The 19,458-nt window shown below is 38.1% G+C and overlaps 1 protein-coding gene across 3 annotated transcripts in view; it reads right to left on the bottom strand.

The window, feature by feature from the left end:
* The window catches only part of LOC148364725 (endothelin-converting enzyme 1-like), a 38,305-nt gene extending 19,102 nt beyond the window's left edge, over window positions 1-19,203 (bottom strand). For 2 of the 3 annotated variants that reach the window (XM_088338899.1, XM_088338901.1), the window contains exons 1-2: window positions 7,223-7,644; window positions 1,651-1,789 (exon numbers count right to left, since the gene is read on the bottom strand). In XM_088338899.1, coding sequence (XP_088195025.1) covers window positions 1,651-1,789; window positions 7,223-7,351 — 268 coding nt within the window. In that variant the 5' untranslated portion in view covers window positions 7,352-7,644. Of the gene's footprint in view, window positions 1-1,650; window positions 1,790-7,222; window positions 7,645-19,064 lie in introns of those variants that run through there. The other variant, XM_088338900.1, reaches the window with a different exon arrangement.
* Between the last annotated feature and the right edge of the window lie 255 nt (window positions 19,204-19,458).

The raw sequence follows: 19,458 nt of genomic DNA, 5'->3' as shown, positions 1-19,458 counted from the left end.
TTGGTCATATCACCCTTACACTGGCCAAGTTATAATAGCTTCCTGTCTTCTTGAATTGAGATTGAAATTTTTCGTTACCCTAAAATTATTAGATGCCTTAGCCACAAGACATGAAGCTGATAATAGTTTTTTTCCTAAACTGTTTTAAGCTTCTGGTAAATTCAAGCGCTAAAAGTAGGTCACAACTGATTGCAAAGTGTTCCTTATTCTTTATTTATATTACTTCGGAATTTCCTCTTGGGCAAACAGATGCCTTAACGTGTTTTATTGCCACTTATCTTCTTCTGTCCCGCTTAGGACTTAGGTGTCAATGATTATTATCAAGATGCAGTTGTAAACATTGTGCAAGATTTAGACGATATTGACCATGTCTTCCCTCCTCGTGTGACGGGGTGTCACATACTATCTAAAATTCAGTAAAGTCAGACTTTGAAAATGCCATTATCTACCGGTAATACATTTTCAGGAACATTTTATAGTATTCATTAAACTACAAATCAATAATTTTAAGTCTTTTTACCAATTATTTTCTGACAAAATAGGAATCTAAAAGCCTAATGTTATGTATCTTGTGATATGTTAATTGAGCTTTCTTCAATCTTTAAAATTGGGCAACTGTAAAGGAGATTGCATAGGATGCCAGTGTTATTTCCTATTTAGGCTCTTTGTTGCTCATTTTGTTGACTATTTTGCACAGTTTACATCATTGTTACTATTGGCTAATAATGATGCTGTTCTTTGATTCCACATCCTTTAGGCTGGATCAGCTTTTTGTAGCCTAGGAGATTTTATTAAAAAAAAAAGCAAGGACTTGGAGGACCTTTATAATAGATTGGAATGTTTTTATCCAAGGGCTGTTTGTAGAATCCTCTTCTGTTCACCTTGCAAATTCAAAATTAATTGATTTTCTTTCTCCTTATATTGAGTGTTTACTCAACTATAAACCTACCCCTTACCTACTACTAAAATGTACAATTCACAGAAAATTCATTCTATTGCACTTCACGACACTTCTGAACATTTCATATTTATGTTAAATTCTTGGATTTAAATTATGATGTGGTATTTACCCAAAGCACAAAATACAGCAAAAACTCAAACTTGATTTCCCTTAAAAATTAACTAGAAAAATGTGATTTCTAACCAAAAAACAATATTAATCGTGTACAAGACGTGAGACGGGCAGGCAGAGTGTCACCAAACCACGTTTACACCCCGAGGAGAATTCATTCCTGTTCCTTCCATTATTCCATATGTTGTGACATTCATATTTGTGAATGGCAGGAAGTTGCATTAGGAAGACACACATACGAAATTGCTCATCCCTAAGACTTTTGTCATCCGGATGTACATGCTCACAGGGAAAGCTAAAAAGCTTATGGGAAGATGACCTAAATGTTTGGCTGCAATTTTTCCCCTTCATCTCCTGCTTGAACACAGTTGTGTATATGGCAACCATTGTTAAATTTGAATGTTGAATGACATCAATTTGTTCGATCGTCCAATATTATTGAATGTGGAGATTTGGTTACTCATTAACCAAAGGTAATCATGACCCTACTTGTTTGAAGTCAAACAATATCAACTTTACATTACAATTCCCCTGCATTTTGAAATGTGTTCAGTTTGCACAGCAAAATAATCACTCACTCTGCTTGTAGAGAACGGAGGTTGCGATGAGCGATATGAATAGGCCTGCAGACAGCGCACACACCAGAAACAGAAGCTGCCTCTCCCTAGGCGGTCTCTCGGGCCAGCAAGGTAAGCCACAGCCCTGACGAAGAGTCACCTGTTTAAATATTGACATGTTTTAGTCATACTATGGAAACATGACTTCATTGAATTCATTAAGAAGTACTTAATGACTTGTATAATGATGCAACAAGTGGTACTGATTTGTGATACTTTGGTCATCCTGTGCAGTCCCTTCTCAAGGTTTCTTTATTTTCCGCATGTTGGGTTTTTGAGTTTTTTCTTGCCCACATGTAGGTTTTAGATCACGGGATGGTGTAATAATAGTCTGTAGTTTGCAATGATCTGTGGTCTGTGCAGCCCTTTGAAACTCCTTGTGATTAAGGGCTTTACGATTAAACATGACTGAACTTATTTTTGTTTTAATGCAAATAGTTACCATTGTAGGGTAATGCCCACACCGTTTGGCCCCAAGACACCCCTTCTTTCAGATTATTGGAGTTCCTATGCCCTGATACATAGACTTTAGCAAGAGGCTACACCTCTGTTGGACAGCTACAAAATGCAAATCAGTTGTCCACAAGTGTGCATTTGAATAACAAAGTTCCAGTTCCAGGAAAATGATAGATTTATATTAAAGGTTCATATTGGGAGCGTTAGCTTGTAATCAAAAGATTGGTGATTGGTCTTTGCGTGATGACTTATGATTTATGCGTACATCAGTATTCTATCATGACCTTTTTGATGAAATTGGCCTTTTTTGGCGTCTAGATGACACCTTTTAAATAAATAAAGCTCTAAGTACCTTGTCCTGAGAGGAAGTCACATTTCAGGTTCGAATAACACGTTTCAGGGGTCGCTGACGTCACAAGGCCTTTTTTTAGGGAACAAAACCGCAAGCGCCTAACATCTCAAAGACACCCTTGACACGTCCGCCCAAAACCGTCTCAAGGACGAGTCCTCTCCCACAAGCCTTGCTCTCTTGACATTAGCATGCCGAGGTATCTCAGAGCGAGAGACAGAGATCCAGCTGACCCGAACGATTACTACATCTCTCTCTCTCAAGATACTTGTAGCAACAAAAGAAAAACAACTGCCGGTGTTAAGCCTCATACACGCCATAAAAAGTCTCTGCTCATTTCTTTCATTAGCTATTTTCACTTTCCATAGTATTTTAAACACTGAACAAAACCCATCTCATTCTAATATTGACTTTAGTTTGAATTAATTTAGTAGAGTGTTTATCAACCAAGGTTTGCTGTTTTTTGTTTTATTTGATTTACTAATTACTCATTGTTTTTAAACTCAAATTACTAATTCATTTTCAAATCAATGAACCGTGCATTAATGAATAAAAGTGTAGCTTTAAATGATGCGACTGATAAATATTTTATTGAGTGGACATTTGGCATTCTCTCGGTTCTCCCAAAGTTAACTGCAATCAACACTCAGGAATTGTAAAACTATAAGATAAAAACATAACATCATTACTATGATACTGTTGTGGCCTACAACAAGTAGCATAAAATATCTTTCTTGTTTGCTATGGAGAAAAGATAAATTGATTGACTCAATCAAAACACACTGCTTATCAGTAAAAAAAAATGCAGCACCATGGCTGTATAACAAGATAATTGAGCGTCATGTCTTGCCTCTAACTATTTTGCAGTTTGGTTTCTCATTCCCCTAACCAAAAGATCAACCACAATACATTATAAGTGTAATTTGATTTCAGGGTTTCAAGAACTTTGAGTGTTGGGTCACGGAATTGTTTTACCTGTAAGTGCTATTGCTAAACCAAAACTCTTATTAAGTGGTCAGAGCAACACTCAACAGTGCATCATCCAACTGAAACTGATTACATACATAAACATACTTAACTCTCTATCAATCAGATTAGTCCAAGTTACCGTGACTGTGTTGAGCACCAAAGCCAAGGTTTGCCTTAATCACACAGAGTGAACCTAAACTTAGTTTAGCACAAAGAATATATAATGTGGAACATCCAAGATTTATTTCATCCATCCCTTATCTGAACCGCTTATCCTCAGTAGGGTCACGGGATGCTGGAACCCATCCCATTTTTTTTTTCAACATTTTCGAAATAATCTTAAATAAAGTCAAATACTGACAGTGGCCACTTTTAGATTTTTAAGATTGTGCTCATCAACGTCAGATGCATAATGTGAGTTATTCAAACAAATGTTTAATTATCCATCGATCGATTATCTGGACCGCTTATCCTCAGTAGGGTCGTGGGAGTGCTGGAGCCTATCCCAGCTATCTTTGTCCAGTGGGCAGGGGACACCCTGAACTGGTTGCCAGCCAGTCGCAGGGCACACAGGGACAGACAACTCACTCGCTCATTCACACCTAGGGACAATTTGGACCGGCCAATAAACCTGATATGCATGTTTTTGGAATGTGGGAGGAAACCGAAGGACTCCCACGCAGGCACGGGGAGAACATACAAACTCCACATGGGGAGATTGCGGTAGCTGGACTTAAACCCTGAACCTCTGCACTGTGGGGCTGCCCGCTAACCACCCAGCCGCCATGTTTAATCTATATATATATATATATATATATATATATATATATATATATATATATATGAAATCACACCCTATACAGTGTGATAGGTTTAAAGAGTGTGGCCCAGTGTGATGATATGAAACGCTAAACTATTTTAAATTAAACCACTGGAAATTGTGTTAATGTATATTTTAAACCATTTATGTAACTTACCTATGCATGGTGTGCAGAACACAATTAAAAATGGTTAAATGGTAACTCTTTTGTGTTTAGCATGTATGAAAAATTATTACATAGATGAGCAGGGGAGTACTAGCTACTTGTTTCGAAAGGGACTAACAAAACTCGAGGTGAGTCGACCGCCTGACTTTATGCAAATGTAGAGTAAATTGCAAAAAGGAAAAAAAACACTCATCAGAAAAGTCTGTGTATCCCTTTTTGTCACATCCTTTAGCTGAGAGATAGGGAAAATGAGAACCATGGCTTGGTTTTGCCATGTTTCCTGGCTGGGGAGACAAGGCTGTGGCTTTCGGCATTGTTGGTCGCCATTGTCCCCAGGCGTCCTAGGCCGGCAAAGCATCCCCCCTGCCGAGCACGCGTGGAGGCAGCAGAAAGAAAAAGAGTTTGGAGCTTTTCCTTTTCTTTTATAGGTGTGGGAAAGTCCCAGTGCGGAGGTGCGGTCTTAGTCACAAGTGAGTTTCTGCTTTCCAAAATAAAGTTCTATAACTGGTTGATTATAATTATTATAATTGTGATAATAGACAAAATGTCACTCTTACACGCGGTAAACTCCTTTCTGGTATGAACATGACACACAGATGCAGATCATTAATCTTTGGATTACATGTGAACCGTTTGGGGTTTCAAATCTTTATTATTCAGCTGGAGAGTATGGTCACTTCCTGTGCATGGACGTTCGTAGTCTGTGGAGTCGGCTAGCGGTATATTCTATACCCAAATTTTAAATTTGTAAGTTTACTTCCTTGTGTGTTGAAAACCATGCAAGATAAAACAACATTCTACCAGGACATTTATAGTCAAAAGGGGAATTTGCTAAGAAGCAGGCTCCTTTCTGGGAAACTTGCAACAATAGGACAAAAAAAGTGACGAAAATAGTTTTGACATTTTTGCATATCAAAACAAAAAATAAAAATGCCAGGACAAACTTTCAAGACTAGAGAATGTTTATTTATGTGCGACTGTAAAAATGAATAGAATAAATCACCCTAAATGGGTTACATCATAATAGTGTCCCATGAGACTTTGTCCAAAATAAAAATCCAATACGGTACTTAGCTTCATTGCTTAAATTATTTGAAAAGTACTGTATAATGTATTGTTTGTCTTACATTTCATCTTCTTTATTATCTAAACCTTTAAGCTTGAGTGACCCCGTTTTAGTTTTAATGTAGTTAATTTTACTTTAGATTTTTTTTTTTTAATTTTAACGCAATTATGCAGCATGGACTAAAGTTTGAGCGGCAGTAGCTCAGGAGGTAGAGCGCTCGTCTTGGGATCAAGGGATCCCAGTTCGAATCCCGGCTCGTACGTGTTACATGTCGAAGTGTCCTTGGGTAAGACACTGAACCCCTAATACCCCCAATAAGCAGGTTAGCGCCTTACATGGCTGCAAGGCCGCTATTGGGAAATGTGGAGCACATTGTAAAGCGCTTTGGGAAGTCATTGACTTGAAAAGCGCTATATAAATGCAGATCATTTCATTTCATTTCATTTCTCGTCTTGGGCTCAAGAGATTGCAGTTCGAATCCCGGCTCCTCCGTGTTACATGTCAAAGTGTCCTTGGGTAAGACACTGAACCCCTAATACCGCCAATAAGCAGGTTAGCGCCTTACATGGCTGCACGGCCGTTATTGGGAAATGTGAAGCACATTGTAAAGCGCTTTGGGAAGTAATTGACTTGAAAAGCGCAATATAAATGCAGATCATTTCATTTCATGTCCAACAAATGACCTTGCTTTTCAGTTCCAATGTAGGTTGCACTCATTGGAACATTTGAAAAACATTGTGATAATGCAATACTACAAGATTACGAGAAATCTCAATTTTGTAATGCATAAATATATTTCAATCCGAGCATGTTTAACTTTTTGTGTTGAAAAGAAACAATTAGCATTATAGCTATTATCATTATTATTGTTATTGTTGTTACAAAATAGAGCAGGGTGTTAAAAAGATAACTATTAATTTTAAATACATTCCATGACATCTCTTTTTAAAATGTATTTGGAACTCTTACATTGAATTGTCCATGTGTATTATATCTGGGGATTTGACAACACAAATTCTCTCAAATCCAAGAACACAGGTTTCAACTTGACAGCATAAAAATTGCTTTAACTTGGTCAATGTTTGACATGCATCATCTTTAAGGTATTTAAGTAAATACGTTAACATTAAAAAAAACACTCAAACACAAGAACCTGAGCACCTTTTTGCCAGGGCCAGTTACAATTAATAAAGGTTATCCTGACTGATTATTCTCAAAATCTGCAAAAATAAACAAAGAAATGTTAAACCTATTCATTTTCAATCAGAAATCTTTGGTTATGTTGTCAAATTCAAGCTAAGGAAAGCCATTGACACTGATTTTGATCAGATGTCATTTTTAATGATTGCCAGTCAAGCAACGCCTCCGCTTATTTTATTAGGAAAGAGTTGGCCTAGCTTCTGAATGATATTTTCTTATAGTTGACTTGGGTAATTTGCAACAAAATCTTGGTACTCCCAATATAGTGTAAGGGGAGAACTTGCAAGTTTATTTCTCCATAAATGTTAAAAATAGGCATTATAAAGCTTAGCAGAAGTTTGCCAAGAAGTTGACATCTATAAAAAAACAAATCACACCACAAAAGGCTGGCTTCCATGCAAAGCAGGAGTACTTTTAAGCCACAAAAATGGCTTGTGGATATCCGAAATGTGTTTATCCTGCATAAAAGCCGATCAAGAGGAACGTTGATGTATGTGTCTCACTTACCCGCATAGGTGCTGACTGGTAGACGTCATCACCGCCAGAGTCCACCAGTTCTTCCTCGTCCAGCGTGGCTCTTTTGTATGAAGACATCTGAAAAGTTAGATGCACAAAAGAGTCTCTCAGTGCCTCCATAATGCCTCTTCAAACCCCCTTCAGCTGTCTACTCCTCGGCAGCTTTTGGAGGTTCAGGTTTCGTCTCGACATCCATTGCAAGTGAGCGAGCTGGTTGGTCCGGTCCGGCTGGGCTGACACCAGTGAGTGCTTCAAAGGCATCCCCTGCCTGCCCTGATGATTGCTGACACAGTTCGTTACAACAATGGCATTTCCTCAAAATCCTTGAGAGTTCTCTTTTACTACTTGTTGATTCGACCTGGTGTAAAGGAAGTGGAACTAGTGAAAAAGTAGGCAGAAGTGGTGATTGTGACGTCCGAGTGTGTGTGCATGTGTGTGAATGCGTGCGCACATTCCCAGAAAGATTTGGAGAGGCCACACCTCATCTCTTTCTATTGGGCAAGACACTCTCAGAAGGAGGCACCCTGGAAAGCGTGTTTCCCTCCCACGACATGCTCGGTTTCGTCACAATGGCAACCGACACCTGAGACAGTGAGGCGATCTCGTCTCCTCTTTAAAGAGGACAAAAACATTTGAGGCCTTTCTTTCCTTTTTCCTTTACTTCCAATACAAACATAGTTGTGTGAATACACTGATGCCGGATTCAACGTAACCGTCTTTGTCACAGTTTTGTAAAATAATGTATACCGGCAGTGGGCAAAATCAACAACTATCATAAATAACAATGAGCTTCTAATGACATTCAGTGTAGGAACTGTTCTAAAGTATACCAGACCCTGCGGTAATTTGTGGTATTGCAATTTGTATCTTAAACTTTTTCAACTCAATGCGATTGGGCGATTGTAATCAATCAACCGCAACATTGCCAATCAGGACCTTTCACTATCTTTTCCAATATATTGTCTTTGAAAGTTGCGGTTTCCTAGGTAAGTAAGTAAGAAAGTTATGTAGGTAAGTAAGTGGGTAAGTAACTAAGTAAAAAAAATATGTGCAATGAGTCCTGTGCAGTGCAACTGTTGGTAAACTAAGTTTAGAGCCCTGAAATGTTTTAATTCTAACGTCTAAGCAATTGAGTTTTTCTCAGATGGTTGTTAGAAGTTAAAAATGACTGAAAATATTGTTTCACTCATTTTACCATATAATGTAAATGGTCTGCATTTATATAGCGCTTTTCAAGTCACTGAAGACCTCCCAAAGCGCTTTATAATAAGGTTTCCCTTTTACACACACTAACCGATAGCAGCGTCAGCCATGCAAGGCAACTACCTGCTCATCAGGGGCATTAGGGATCTAGTGTCTTGCCCAAGGACATTTCAACATATGACACGGAGGAGCCGAGAATTGAACCTGTGACCTCTTGATCCCAAGACCAGCGCTTTACCTCCTGAGCTCCAGGCAAATTGGTATTCCTCATGAAACTTAACTTAAACAGAAGGTAGAGAGGTCGAAGGTTTAATTCTGAGCTCCTGCAAGTTAAACGTCGAAGTGTCCTTGGGCAAGACACTGCCCTAAAGCCCTAGATAGGCAGGTAGGTGCCTTGCGTGGCAGGCTCTGGCTATCGGTGTGTGAGTGTCTGTGAATCCATAACATGTGAAGTACATTGTGAAGCGCTTTGGAGGTATTTAGTGACTGATGCAGTCAAATTACCATTCACCATAAACAAAAGCCATACATGTGACAACTTTGAAAAAAAAGGTTTACATCATGTAATAATCACTTTCCTGAACATTGTTTTTGCTTCGTTGCTTCTTTAGGAACAACTAAAAAAAGATAACAAATAGTATTTAGTTCACTAGGGAATTTAGATTTCAATTTACAAGATAATTTCTAAGATATTTCTTGTTGCCAGCTAGCAAGTCAGTGGCTTTCACCTGGCCACAAGGTTATACCAAAAATCTTAAAGAGATAAAAGAGAAGCTATGACAAATACCTGATTTATTCACTGGTGGGCCAAATTGGTATGTGTGTTTGTTTACATTCGTTGTTTGTCTAAAAGTGAAGCTTTCTTACGTCATTGTTGTCTCACCAGTTCTACAGTGTGCCTGTGGTGTAAAGACTTAAGACCACAGAATACATCATTGCAAAGAATTCCATATCTAAGTTTTGTGAACAAGCCAGCATATATATATATATACATATATATATATTAGGGTGGTCCTTAATGGGGGTCGAAATTTTTTTTTTTGAAATATTGGGCTCTGACCCCCCGCATATGTTCTTATATCGATAAAAACACACTGTGTGCAATTTTGAACAATTTGGATAATATTTAGAGGTAGCTCAACGACTTTGAAATTTCCCAAAATGGTAAAATTTTGGCAATTTTCGAGAAAAAACGGAAATCTTAACCCTATGTGTACGGCGTTTTAGAACATCCAATTTCAGTCCATTGCTTATAATTGTAACACAAGAAAAGTTACAAGTAACTTTGTACACTAGGTCTGATATAATGTGCGAAAAATCCTTATTTTTCATACCAAAATTTCAGAGGCCTTGAGCGACCTCTAAATATCCTTTGATTTTGATGAAACTTTGCCTAATTACGTTTTGCATATATTGGAACATATTCAAGGGGTCAGAGCATGAAATTTTAAAAGTCGAAAAATAAGGACCACCCTAATATATATATATATATATATATATACACAGATATACTGTATATCACAATTGTTTTTTTTTAACGTCAACTATATACTGCAACATTGACCTACTTGTGCAACTTTGATTGTAACTTTCTCAAAAGGCTTCGACAAAATCAGTTTTTTTGTTTATCAAAACAATCTTTAAAAGGCATGCAAAATCCTGTGGTGACTTTGACCTCAGATGTTAACTTATCTTTTTTCATTCATCTTGCGATTTGAAAACCAAATGTCACCAGCATACAACAAAAACAAAGGAGTTGACCTTGTCCTTGCAATACTGCATATTAAAAATATCATAGCCAACAGTTATAAACACACTCTTTGCATACATTTTGGGGGAACAAATCCTTCAAATAATGATCTAACCGATAGCACTTTCCGAACCTGGCAAGGTCACCTGGCCAATTGCTAGGACAGTAATGAGTCTGGTTTTCACAGCATTTTGCCATGCAAAAATAAAAACAATCAGGTTGACAACTTTCACCTTTCATACAATAGTGAATTGTAGTGTTCATTCTTTCCTTTTTTTCTTCAGATGAATTATCACATCTATGCCAAAAACATCTAAAAAATAAATAAATAAATGGAACATCCTGGACTTTGGATGATACACTAAATTAAGTCTTCTTGTCTGGTTCCCATCTAAAGAACCTTGAAACCCAGTAACCCACTATGTTTACTTGACCCTGACAGCTACCAGGAAATCACAAAGTCCATATGCTCACATACCCCTGATTTGCTGTTTCCCACAACTTGTTTTACAAAATCACAAGGGAAAGGCTGGCTTAGAATTCCGAGCAAAGAAAAAAAAGCCACACAATTGTTTTTTTTTTGTTTTTTTTAAGGAAAGTAGATGCAGATACTAATAGGGCCAGGTGAAATGGTTTTCAAATGATTCCTAATACAAAATTGAGCATTATTTGCCTCTATGCGGAACAACAATTGTAGTTTTTCATTTTGCTGCAGATATTAAATGACACTCCTCTTTATCAATTCATGAAAATATTTAACATTAGAATCCCGACAATGTTTTAATAAAATTCGCAATTCTCTCGTCAGAGCCACAACTTTGGGACGATCTACTGTTTACTGCTGCAGTCACCCTCTTTTGGTTTTCCAAACAATAACGTGGACTTTTGTGGGGAAAATATGATTATACATTTAATAAAAACAATAATACATTAATATTCAACATATACATTAAACAACGGCTGATAAAATGCTTCACACTGTGCAATGTCTTCTTCTTAAACTGGATTATATTGGCTATAAAATGTGTAAGATTAGGCGATTCATTTTTAAAGGGAGTTGAAATCCACACTGCATGGCTCATTGGAGCAATAGGGCCATCAAATGGAAATATTAAATCTCTGAAATATTCATGGGCAGAATGGCAGGCATAGAATCTATGATAAGATTATCCAATGCAGTGACCAGATACTTAAATAGACTAGCTTCTATAAATATATATTTCGCAACCACTCATTACTTGTACTTGCCTGCAGTATGGCACCGAGCTGTATTTGCCAAGTGGGTCTTGTTACTACAATAGGATTTTGGATACTTAGTCATGTTCAAATTTCCTGCGTCAATGTAAAAAGGGGCTTTTAAATACAGCTAACAAACATTTAGCCGCAAACAAACAAACCGGTTCCTTGTACACGGGAAAATCATTTAAGTAGCAGCACAATGGTGCCCTTAAAAATGGGTGATCGCCAACAAGTTTCATCAGATTAGTGCAAACCCAGCTAGGAAGGTCCCTCTTGAGCCCTCGCTCACTCTCTCTTTTTTCCCTCATTCTCACTCAAAACAAAATACATAAATTATAATTAAATGACACCGCTGTTTATTGTGCGTCCACCTCACAGTTAGGAGTCAAGGGGTTCATTTCCATCGACTGTCCTTTCTTTGTGGATATGGCATGTTTTCCAACTACTCTGGTCTCCTCCCATATCCCTTTAAAAATGCATGTTGGGTTATTTAGGGACTTAAATTGTTCCCGCATATGAGTGAGTAATAGTATAAATGCTTGTTCTCCTAGGTGTGCCCAGTGAGAACCACTTCAGGATCTCCGCCTACAGCCTGAAGACAGCTGGGATAAGATCCAACAACAATTTCGTACGGATGAGCAGATAGTAAAATGGATAGATGGATATTGTGAAATCCATAAAAAACATTATAACCTGTAAACACACTTGGAACTTGCCAACAACCACACGAAAACAAGACACGTACCAAAGAAAAAAAACATGCATAGATTCCTGCAAACACACAAAAACAAAAAAGGTACAAACACGAAGACTTAGAAAACAATATCAGATACAAAACTGATTATTATCATTTGCAAGCAAAGCTAGGGAGGTGATAATGTTTTCATTTGGGATCTAAGGAAGATGAAATTAGAGAACTTATAAAAAATGTAATAATTTGGGAATAATATGTCATGGGAACCTGTCGTGGGTTCAAATCCAGCTCCAGACTTTCTGTGCGGAGTTTGTATGTTCTCCCCGTGCTTGCGTGGGTTTCCTCCGGGCACTCCGGTTTCCTCCCACATTCCAAAGACATGCATTTCAGGTGAATTGGCCGGTCCAAATTGTCCCTAGGTGTGAATGAGCGAATGAGTTGTCTGTCCCTGTGTGCCCTGCGATTGGCTGGCAACCAGTTCAGGGTGTCCCCTGCCCACTGCCCGATGATTGCTGGGATGGGCTCCAGCCCCCCCGCGACCCTACTGAGGATAAGCGGTACGGCTAATGAGATGAGATGAGACTATCTTCACTGTTCCACGGTTACATGACATTTTATTGTGTCTATTTTGTGGTTCGACAATACTTTTTTCATAAAATGACTAAAGGCATTTTACAAAAAATAAATTTTTCAGAAAACGCACTGATCGAAATTAGAGAACAAAACGACTTTGGCATGGGAAAAAAAAATCAAAAGGTTACAACAGTCAGCAATTAGTAAGAAGTGTACAGGCCTCCGCTGTAAATGGCTTCAGCACATCTGCGGCCATAGGATAGCACTAGTCTCTCACACTGCTCGAGTGTGATTTGGTCCATTCTTTTTCTTTCTTTCATCACTGAAGTGAACTCTGGACCAGTGCTTTGTCCACACAACATTTTATATTTAATTTTTGGGGGAATTGGTGCTGCTAAATGTTATTGCACTTATTTTCATTGCCCTTTTGTTACAAAGCACTATTCTTAATTGCATCATATTATTATTATTATTACTAAGCACTCTGTTGTTGTTTGTCTGTGTGTTTAGCTGCCCACCCAAGAAATGGTATTATTATGTTGTTATAAGCAGGTTAACTATTGGAAATGGGGTTATATGGACTCAGTTAACACCCCCAAAAATGATTTTACCAGAAATTCACAATGACCCAGTACTTGTAAGCTTTTTTTCAGAACAAGTCCACAGGCACCTCGGCTATCTTTAGGGGGCACCCTGGTGCCTGTGGATACCATGGTGGAGACACCTACTCTAAATAATGATTTTGATATTAAATTTAGTTCTGGCCAGGGATAGGGGAATGTCTCTCTCTTTGTGTGGCATGTTTGGCATTGAAAGTAACCTACCTGACTGCCTGTGAAAGATGGTGGTAATATTTAAGCTCCTTCCCCCATATTATAACAACATAATAATACTATGTTGTTATTTTAGAAATGCATATCAAAATGGGTGCTCTTTGCGCAAATTAAGAAGAAAAATTAGTTTTCAGCTTGAAAAATGTTGGAGATCCCTGGTTTAGAGACAGTCAGGTAGGCTACCCCAAATATGGAAACAGGCCCAAAATGCTGACTTTCAGTTGTGCTGACTCAGCAGCTTTTCCAGTAAGACATTCTACTATCTTAGGCCAGAACAAGTTTAGCCAAAATCACAATATTTTACATCATTTCATTTACAAACAATAAGGTAGGTCGCTCTAGAGTTGAATGACCCTGCCAAAAACATACACAAGACAAACACAAATACATAAAAAATATACTGAATGAAAGAAAACATTAAAAATGATGACAAGCAAGACAACACAAATGACAAACTTACAAACAACAACACTACATAGTTACACAATTATGTACGAACGTGCACAATGCACATGCATGCCATCCACCATCGTAATGTAAACACAACATGACCCAACTTGCTGCCTGTCTGACACTGCATCATGTAAGTGCTTGTTTGTTTGCTTTCCCATATGACATGGAAACAAATAAAGTAGGCCAATGACTCAAAACACGTGTGCCTGTCCGTCTCTTGTAAAGCACAATTTACAGGGCTGCAGTGGCCTGGCCTACTTGAGAATGAGAGATAGTGTCACATTCGTCTCATGGGTATAGCTCGTGACCTGTGACGTCAACATGTTGCGGGAAAAGGTCGCTTTATTCCCATCCTGCAGCAAAACACGTTTCCTTTTCAGAGAGGATAACCCCCTGATAATCATGGAGGTAGGGCAGCGATTAAAACAAAACCATTTAAGAGGCTTTCTCATCAAATGTTAACACGTGTAGATTTGTTTAGAAGTATTGAAAGAGTAAATACCGCTTGCATTGGCCACCACATGGTGTAATGTGCACGCTGCCACCCAGGAATTCTTTACATTCTTCAGCGTGTACTTCAGGTATGCTTTGTGTGTGACAGGGTTAAAATCCTTTGGAGTTTTTTACGTAACGAGTTTTCATATGTTTTTCGCCTATAACTATTCAAAGGAGCTGTATGGAATTTGATTTTTTTTTATTCACATACACCATCAACTGGCTTGTGTCACCATTGCAGCCTCTGTCAAGCAGAAAAAAAATATTTTTTACGGAACTGTAAGGTGACATTCGCGGTATCTATTCTATTGTATTTTATTATGTTCTATTGTTATAAATCAAATAAAATATATATTTAAAGAAATAAAATAAAGAACAGTTGTAATTATTGCTAAACATTGTTTCAAACAAAGACGACAAAGGAGAATTAAAATAACGAGAAGGAAAATGAGTAAAAAACAAAAAAACAGGAAGAAGAACAAAGAACAGTAATTCGGGAAACTAATTTAAGTTTTCACAGCATGAATTTATCCATCTATCTATCTACCCTGGTCATATCCTTTGGGAGGGGTGACTGACAACAAGACAAACACATACAAAAACAAAGAAAATAAAAAAGGGAAAAAGTAGCAAAAAAACACAAAGATTTTTGGACCATGGCCAGCTCAAATGCCCAAATGCCCAAATGCCCAAACACCCAAACAAGTTAAGCACCTCGGCACCCAAGTTGGTCATGGCTTTCATCCCTCCAGATGAAACAGGACACAAGAAAGCGGCCACGTCACTCGGGTCAGGATGACACAACACACTCTTCTGTTCAACAGCAGGGCCCGACAGATTTCACTGGTTTACCCCTGCCACATCATACGGGTGCCCTGCCTATCCCTTAGAACGCGTCTAAACATCCCACTATCCTTTCACAACACCTCTTCACTCATTCCTATCACCAACAGGAGCTCTAGCTTCCACTATATTTAGACCTCTTTCCTGCAGTGCACTCATGACACCATCCATCCACGTCAATCGCGGCCTTCCTCTTGGTCTCCTTCCTTTTACTTCTGCTCTGTAGATCCCCTTCAACATCCGCTACTAAACCATCCTCTCCATGTGTCCAAACCAACCGAGTACTCTTTTATCCACCCACTTGCTCAGTTCCACTACTACTCCAGTTCTGTCTCTTACAATTTCATTTCCCAATCTATCCAATCTTGTCACTCCTAACATACTCCTCAAACACATCATCTCAAAGACATTTAATTTCCTTCTCCTCTCCTTTTTGCAATGTAGAGCTGAAAAAAAATATGAGATAAAAATGTGTCCGAAATACATTCAAAACAAAACATTTGTTTAACTGTATATTTTTCTTCAATTATTTAGGGGTTTTTTGCTGTGTGGAGCTGCAATATTTGAGTAAAAAATCTGAAGTACTTCAGATTCAGATTCAGATTCAGATTCAGATCTACTTTATTGTCATTCTAGTACACGTGTATACAGAACGAAATGTCGATGCATCTGACCCCCACAGTTTCCTTGAATGTACAGATATAAATAATGTTGTATTGTATTTTGGCTACGTATAGTATTTTACCATAGTGCCGATAGTGCAAGAAGAGTAGCTAACCAGATGTGCAAAATGGGCAGTCAGGTTAACAAGTCAGGTACACAGTAACATTAACACTGTAACAATAACGCTGTAATTACAATAGTGCAGACCTCTTCCCAGAGGCTAGCAGAGTGAACAGTATAAAGTATAAAGTAAAATTATAAAGTATTTTTTCATATTTTACAATTCTGGCTCTATGATTGATATGGATGCTAACTAGTTTAGGCTGGGCACTAACTAACGTTTCAGATTCGGTGTACGTCTGCCCTGCAATGCGATAGGCTAGCTACATCATGGTTTGACGCATGCCAGTGACAGACAGCAAGGATTTACTGTGCCAAATTCCCTCCAGGAATGGATCTTGGTTACAAAGTCATGCAGGATTCTGGTTAAGGGTCTTCATGACCCAAAATGTGCTCTATTGACAAGTAGCACAAGTGGAAGTAGTTAAGAACAGTGTATCCCGAACAAACACTTTCTAAAATTAAGAGGGTCTTATTCACCCCTTGTTTCACAGAAACGGTTTAAATCACAGAAGGAAGAAAAAGGACCAATTCCTTTTTCATATATTTTGATTGAAAATTGCAGTGCATGATTGTTGCTTTTGGTAGGTTTTGAGTCATAACACAAACACAAATGATAAGAGACCCGTCCTTCTATACGGCTGTTTGTTGTGGCTCTCTGCTGCACTCTCTCCAGACACTTCGCTAATGAATAACTGTCAAGTAAACAAGCCATACAAAAGTGTGTGTGCATGTGCGCTCAGAGACTGATCACTCAAACTGAATTGGGTAACTTGTGTCATCATATTGTGTGGGGAAAAATATTTGTAAGGGCTTATGCACACGATTAGAAATTGTGATGAGAGAAAAAGAAACTAGAGCATGGAACCACAATGAACAATAGTACCTGAGAGAGATAATAAAGATCAGCCCTCTATTGTATACCGTAAATAATCCTAATGGTTACTGGCCTGATGTGTAGTTTATTATTTAAAACAGTCACAATTTGATTTGTAAATGTGCAGTTGTTTGATGGATGGATGAATGGATGTAGACTGAACAGCATCTCTATAAGAAGGCAAGGAGCGTCAATTATGTCCAGTAGCAAGTAACAAAAACGAGACAAGTGTCAAACATACAAAAAGGCTCCTAACCCGATTATTACTAACACAGATTGAGTCGTCAGTGTGTAAACAGAAGAAGCACATATTGAGAAAGAAACAACATATCATTAGCCAAAAAGCAGATCATTTATGAATAGAAAATAATATCTAAAAATTAAGTTCAATGAGTCAGATATTGTAGTACAGTAATTTCAAGCCACCAAACCGCAAGTTTTCTTCTCTTTTATTTCTGCTAGGTTTTTTTCCAGGTGCCCATAGTAGATGGCAGACAATTATGTCAGCAACCTCTAGGTGACGCTCATGTAAAATTACAACCCTAAACAAGCATGTAAAACCGTAAAAAAATAATATATCTTGCCAGTTGCAGTGAAAAATGGGTTTGATGCCAAATGTTTTTTGCAGTAATTTTTATTGCAATATTGTTACGAGGAACTATTTTTCAATTCAATAAGATTAAGAAAGAAAATTAGACTTAAAACTTAGGCCAGTCTCAAAGCACTACCTCTTAGGGTGGATATTTATGTCTACTTATTCTTTAATTCTTTTATGTCATATTTCTCTTTTCAGTCTTCATTGCGTGGTTATCTTGTTCAACCTGGAGTGTCATGTCTAATCTTGTTGCAAACAATGTTCACTCCATTGATATTGATGAGAATTGAGATTTTTATTATTCTGTTTTTTAAAAAGTACATCTAGATAATAGTTCAGGTGTTTAAGTTAAATTTGTTTTCTTTCAATGGATGGTGTTTTTTTACCCCTCTGAAGCGCTAAACATACCTATCAACCTGTACGGTTTTGCCATACAAAGTATGTTTTTTATGCATTTTAAGACGAGTACGACGTGCAAGGAAATCTGTACGGAAAAACGCAAATTTGTCAATGACAGGTACCATCTGGTAAAAACGGACTATCACGAAACGGCAAATCAATCAAATCAAAGGAGTTCGCCGTGGAAGCCTCTATCTCTGTACCGTTTTTTTCTGTTGCAAACGAAGCGAGCGGTTTGATGCTACTGTGCGCATGCGTCTGCCGCCTGGGGATTTCCCATCATGCATCATTCCGAAAAATAAAAATATGGTGTTAGATTATTTTGTATTTTGTAAGGGAACATACGACAGTTTGTACGGGCATGGAGCCGTGGAGGTTGACAGGTATGGCTAAACAAATCTCTGTATTATTTGTGATTGCAACATCCTTTGCTGTCTGGTAATCCTGTAAGGGGGATGCCACATGTGCGGTCCCTTCTCAAAGTTTCTTCATTTTCCTCATGTTGAGGTTTTTGAGTTTTTCCTTGCCCTCATGTTGGTTCCAGATCAGGGGATGGTGTAATAATAGTCTGAAAAAATAGTCTGTGTAATAACCTGTGAAGCCCTTTGAGACTCTTTGTGATTAAGGGCTATACAAATAAAAATGAGTTGACTTGACAAGTGTCCAGTAAATTGATACAATACAGATGATGAAGATGGACCGACATATCACAAGAACTCATGTAACAATATAAAAACAAATGCGTAAGTTTATTTTAACTTGTCGCCCTCCAGTTCTGTAATATTTGATTTTTACTGTTGCTCCGTCAAGGTCAAAGTAATTTGATTTTTGATGCTCGGATATTACATTCCAGCATTTTTGACAGGATCCCTATCACGAAAATACATGTTCGTTTCACACGTAATGAAGATGACGTACATTATACAGAAAGAATAGAAGGATTCATCTTAACTGAAAAAAAATGAACATTTGGATTCACACGTTACTTCACGTGCATTCCACGAAAGACGAAACCTGAGTTATTTTGGGATGGTTGCGTTGCGACAAGTCGGAGAATATGTTTGAAAGAGCCCCACAAACAAAGAAATGTACTTACCGAGCGCTCGGTGGTTGGTCTACTAGCGTGACTCGGTCAGTATTCTTTCTTGGCCCGAGGGAGAGGAGGTTTAGGGGGGACAGACTGGCAGCCAGCCCCGTTGCGATCCAATCCAAAGCGTCAACATAGGTCCCATCCCTCTCCAACGTCATACCGGAAGTGGCTTCGCTCTAGCGAGGGAAAACAAACATACGCATAATTTTATTTTCAGGCCCAAAAACACACCCGGCGTAAAAAAACTGAAATAAATAGATTAATCAACCAAATTTTAAACACGGGTGCGACAGTAAAATTCATCTTACTTTGCACGTAAAAGAGAGGCGCTCTAATTTCGTTGTATTATTTTACAGGGCAGATTTTAGGTTCAGACCTGTGGGGGTTCTGAGCTCCAAGA

This window comes from Urocampus carinirostris, chromosome 6 (assembly GCF_059441175.1).
Source record: "Urocampus carinirostris isolate Australia breed hairy pipefish chromosome 6, RoL_Ucar_1.0, whole genome shotgun sequence".
In the NCBI taxonomy this organism is placed as follows: domain Eukaryota; kingdom Metazoa; phylum Chordata; class Actinopteri; order Syngnathiformes; family Syngnathidae; genus Urocampus; species Urocampus carinirostris.
Note: the sequence above shows the minus strand (reverse complement) of the source record. Positions and strands in the feature narration are given on the sequence as shown.